General features: G+C 33.4%; 1 protein-coding gene across 1 annotated transcript in view; it reads right to left on the reverse strand.

The window, feature by feature from the left end:
• TRAM1 (translocation associated membrane protein 1) overlaps positions 1-5,724 on the reverse strand; it is a 45,057-nt gene that overhangs the window by 6,443 nt on the left and 32,890 nt on the right. The window contains exons 7-10 of the mRNA XM_003797258.3: positions 4,634-4,704; positions 4,421-4,525; positions 3,327-3,470; positions 2,837-2,997 (exon numbers count right to left, since the gene is read on the reverse strand). Of these exons, the coding sequence (XP_003797306.1) occupies positions 2,837-2,997; positions 3,327-3,470; positions 4,421-4,525; positions 4,634-4,704 (481 nt within the window). The remainder of the gene's footprint in view (positions 1-2,836; positions 2,998-3,326; positions 3,471-4,420; positions 4,526-4,633; positions 4,705-5,724) is intronic.

A 5,724-nucleotide genomic window follows, 5' to 3' on the forward strand; every position in this document is an offset into this window, starting at 1 on the left:
AGCCAACAAATAGTATTTCTTTATAACAAATAATTAAAACTGCTTATAAAAAAGAGCTTGTATATTAGATTAAAAAATAAGATCTCTGAAAATAAATCTAATGAAAAATGTGTGAGATCCCCATATAGAAACCTAGAAAACATTTCTTTAAGAATGCTTCCAAAAAACAAAAAAGAGGACTATTTCTCAAATCATTCTATGAGGCCATAATTACCCCAACAGCAAAACTATTTCCTGTATAAATACAGATATAAAAATCCTCAACAAAATACTAGCAAACCAATTCTAGCAAAAGATAAAAAGGATTATACATCATGACCAAGTAAGATTTATCTTAGGAAGGTATCATTGGTTCAGCATCTGACAATCAGTTAAGGCAATCTATAATATCAACAGAAAAAAGGACAAAACCCACAAGAACATCTCAATAAAGGTGAGGATAAAAAGCAATTGACAAAATCCAATAACCTTTCATAATAAAAACATAAACATACTAGGAATGGAGTGGATTTCCTCGGCCTATTAAAAACCATTCATGAAAATCCCATAGCTAACATCATACTTATGGTAAAAGACTGGATGGATGCTTACCCCCTAAGATCAGGAACAAGATCTCGCCATTTCTATTCAACATTGTTGTGGAGGTTCTAGCCAGGGCAATTTGGCAAGAAAATGCAATAGAAAGCATCCAGATTGGACAGGAAGAAGTAAAAACTATCTTTATTTATAGACGACATGATCCTTGTATACTGAAAATCCAAAGGAATTCACAAAAAAAACCTATTAGAATAAATAAGTTTAGCGAGGTTGCAGGATACAAGATCAATATACAAAAACCAACTATATTTCTACACACTAGTAATGAATCTGAAAATGCAAATAAGAAAACAATTCTATTTTACAATAGCATAAAAAAGAATTAAATATTTAAGAACAAATTTAATGAGAGATGTGTAAGACATATATTTGATAACTACAAAACTTAGCTGAAAGGAACTGAAGACCCAAATAAATATACATCCATATTCTTATTCCCCAAAGCAACCTACAGATTAAAAGTTATTGATATTAAAACCCCAGCTGGCTTTTCTGCAGAAACTGACAAGCTGATCCTAAAACTCATGTGGAAACGTAAAAGATCCAGAATAACCAAAACATGAAAAAGAACAAAACTGAGGTATTAAATGTATTTCCTGATTTTTCATAAGAGTCTCAAGACAATTCAATAGAGATAGAGTAATTTTTTCAACAAATGGCACAGGGGCAACTCAATATCAACATGCAAAACTGTGAGTGTAAAGTGGTGTAGCCTTCTTGGAAAAGAGTTTAGTAGTTCCCTCTAAAATGTTAGACAATCACCATATGACCCAGCAATTCTACTCTTCAGAATAAAGCCAAGAGAATAAAAATAGGTATTCAAACAAAAACTTTACATGAATGTTCAATTATCATTCATAATAGCCAGAAAAGTGGAAACAACCCAAATGTTCATCAACTGACGAGTGGATAAACAAAATACAATATACATCCATACAATGGAATGCTATTTGGCCATAAAAAGGAATGAAGAGTTGATGCCTGCTATTAACATGAACAAACCTAAAAAACATTATGCCAAGAGAAGGAAGTCAATCCCCCCCCAAAACACAGAAAATAGATTAGCTGAACTAGTTGTCAGGGGCAGAGACAAGGGAGAAATAATGAGTGACTAATGGGCTAGGGCTCCTTCTTGGGGCGGGGGGTAATAAAAATGTCCTGGAATTAGTGGTTTACACAACTTTGTAAATACACAGTACTTAAAAATGATTGAAATGTATACTTTATAGGGTGAACTTTATGGTATATAAATTATATCCTGTTAAAGACGTTATTAAAAATATTAATGACTGCTGGGCTCATGCAAGAGAATAACTTGAGCCCAAGAGTTTGAGGTTGCTGCGAGCAGTGACAGGATGGCACTCTGCTGGGGGCAACAAAGTGAGACTCTGTCTCAAAAAAAAAATTATTGAGAGAAGTTAAATATCTAAATAAATGGAGGTATATATCATGTTCATGGGTTGAAATTCTCAGTTATTCTTAAATCAATCTATAGATTTAATGCAATTTCAGTCCAATATTCCAGCAAGTTTTTCATGTGTATGAAAATTGATTAAGTTGTTCTAAAATTCATTAAGAAAATGCACAGAGTGAAGAATTACTGGGACAAACTTGAAAAGAATGGGGCTAGAACATACAAACTATCAAATATCACTGCTTATAACAAGAAGCAAACCAGGGTTGATTTATCTTAAAAACTGTAACTTCCTGTTTTACAGTTCCAAGTACAATACCACATACAAACTGAAAAGATTAACCGCAATGTTAATGCATTTTTCAATTTTTGCCAAGCCAGAGGAGAAAAGAAGTTAAATGCAGATGGTTCAAAGACAAAAGTTCAAGCAATTAGAAGTTATTAAAAAAAGCTGCTCCACTTGGGACTAATGGTCAGATGGGAAGAAGTTATTCAGAGGTTTTAAAAATGTGAAAAAGATGCTTGAAAACAAACTATCACACTCTAGTCAGTCACTAAAAGTGCCCATATTATACACTGTCTATAGTAGCTCAATGTAACCAAGACTGAAAAACCTGAGAGAGAAATTTAGTACATAGCTTTTGGGGGAGTAACTGACTCCCTCACTCAGAGTATCACCAACTGTGGAATTACTTTGCCTGTAATTGTGCTAAAAAGTAGAAGATTTTCTTTATAGGATCTGAGAATAAATAAATAAGATCAACAATTGAAAACAATTTTTTTTTTTAAATCCCATGGCTTTTTCATTGCTTAGTCAATACGAACCTGTTCCTTTCCTAGAAGACCTGCTTTTGGTCACCGTTGGCTTCTTCTTTATAGCTGGTGCCTGGTAAGTAGAATGTTCCCTCCATCTACGAAGCTGAAAATTAATGAACTTCCACATCATGAATGCCTGGGTAATGCAAATTGATGCCAGAACAGCGATTCTGAGAAATATTAATAAACAAAAAATCAGAGTGTATGAAAATAATGCTATTGAATAAAGTATTCATTTTTATCTTGCTTTGATAGTATTTAGTGCTAAAAGTCCCATTCTATTGACAAGATGTTAATAATCATTCCATGAACAAACTGTCCTAGAAATTAAATAAATGCTTTAGTACTTCAATTTGATATACAAAACTGTAACAAGTATGAAATAAAACAAATGAGTATTTTCCTCAACCCCATCCCTTTATTTTATAGATTCACATCATAGTGATCTGACAATACATACAGCTGTACAAAGCGAAAAAAAAATGTTAAATTACTCTACCTAACAGCCAACACATTGAAGTTTCCAGTACTGAAATCCAGCTTCTGATTCTCTGCTCTTGCAAGGCCAAAACCAACAGTGAGTACTGAAAGAATTAAAGTCAGAAGTCTTCCCAAAACAAAAAGAACTGCCCACAGAGAAAATCTGTAAGAAAAATGTCTTAAGTCAAAGTCATAAAATCTCAAAAGAAAAGATTCTACTAGAAATTAGACTCCTATTAAGTAAATACATATTAAAACAGCACTTATAATTCTGCAAAAAAGGATTTTAAAGTCAAATGTTTGGGACATGCTTAAAATACATACTTTACCACATCCTACACATATTAGCCAATTATTTAAGAGTCTAAGAAATCCAGTAGAGAAATCTAAATTTAATTTCTTGTTTAGTTCAACTCTTTTGTGTGTGTGTATAGTCATAACCTTCAGAACTACTAATATAAAGAACAATTTTGAAAAAATGGACGAAACAAAGCTGTACTGTAAAGAATAGGATATCCAATTCTAAGAGTTGCAGTTTCACTTTTTTCAAAGACTTTTTTACACTTTACACAAGTTATACCTTTCCAAGTCAATTTTCAGTTTAATTTTCCCACCAAAATCTTTTAGTCTCTTTAAAGCTATATCATCTATTTCAATTTCTTTAGAAAGTTCACTTCTTTATCACTCTTCCAAAAGAAAAACATGCAACAAGATAGAAATTATAAAAGAGTGAACTCAAAAAGCCTTCAAAATTTCAAATTCCAATACAGTCTCTCTTCAGCTGAGAAAGACTCAGTTTTAGGGAGTAAAGTAATATACCAAGCCTGAATTGTTAAATAGTTTCATTTTATTTAAACTTGCTACTAACTGCGTAAAAAGTAACTTAATGCCCAAGAGCATGGATCTTGGCAATTTAGGCACTGACCTTAATTATTTTTTTTTTAGAGATGGGGTCTTAATAGGTTGCCCAGGCTGGCTTTGAACTCCTGGGCTCAAGTAATCTTCCCAGCTCAGTCTCCCAAGTAGGTGGGCTACAGGTGCACACCATGGCATCTAGCTAGGTACTGACTTTGAATACCCACTACACAAGAAATACAAGGCTAAAAAGCTTACCCTTTCTGATACTTTTCATCACTAAAATAAAACAGGCGGGAAATGTGGAAAAGAAATTCAACAAAATAATGCAGCACCAGAAGAACAAGTCCCAGATGATTCAAGCTGTTAAGAGAACAAATTTAAAAATCGAAATATTAATCATCAATTAAGATAGATCAACATACTATTATATCCAGCCCACTTACACACCCAAGAAAAATCCCAACTCACTTTAAAAGGTAAGCTCCAGCAATGTGAAAGAGGTAAAGACCAATGTAGACAAGCTGACGAGGAATATCTTCCTGCAAAGAGAAAAACACATCATACATCAAAACATATTGAAAGCATTTCTGTTCTTTAAGAGCAGTGTGCTAGAGTAAAAAAATGTCAAAAAACAAACAAGAAAAACCTCTCTACCCGCACAATCTTTCACTTCCATTTAGTTACATGGCTTCAGCAAGTGATTTAATCTCTCTTGGCTTCAGCTATCTCATCTGTAAAATGTAAATACTTGAATTTGCTTCAATCAGATGAACTCAGAATCCCTGTTAGCGCTAAAGTCTATGATTCTTTTTATAACATGTATCAAATGACACAATATTAATAACCATAGTTATATGCTGACGATTTGATGTCTATTATTAAAATGGCTATGTTTAGAGTTGAGATGCTTTTGGTTAGCTAAATTAGATCATACTTTTAGTTCATGCTTATTCACTTCATTGTCAGGTATAGTCATTAAAACTGAAGTTTAAAACTTTACCTTCTCATTTACAATACCACTTAATTACAGTCTTTCCCCTCAGTAATTCTGCAAGCCAAAGGATCTAGATTTTGCTTTTGCTTCTTTTTTCCTCTCAGCTGACCTGATTATTTGAAAGTGTTTATAAAAAAATGTAAATCAAGACCTACTAGTGGATCCATGAAATCTTTTTCTTTTTTTTTTCTTAAAGTTTTTTGTTCTTATTTGTATTTTGAGACAGAATCTCACTCTGTCACCCTGTGTGTCGTCATCACAGCTCACGGCAACTTCAAACTCCTGGGCTCAAATGACCTTCCTGATTCAGCCTCCTGAGTAGCTGGGACTACAGTCATGTGCTACATGCCCAGCTAATTTTTCTACTTTTGGTCGAAATGGGATCTTGCTTTTGCTCTGGCTAGTCTTGTACTCCTGACCTCAAGCAATCCTCCTGACTTGGCCTCCCAGAGTGCTAAGATTATAGGCAGGAGCCACCATGTGCAGCTGGATCATGTAATCTATTTAAGGCCACACCAACATCTTTTCACTATGAAATAAAATAGAAAGTGAAAAAAAAAAAAAA

The sequence above is a fragment of the Otolemur garnettii genome, unplaced genomic scaffold, assembly GCF_000181295.1.
Source record: "Otolemur garnettii isolate 467f Iridium unplaced genomic scaffold, OtoGar3 scaffold00113, whole genome shotgun sequence".
Lineage (NCBI taxonomy): Eukaryota > Metazoa > Chordata > Mammalia > Primates > Galagidae > Otolemur > Otolemur garnettii.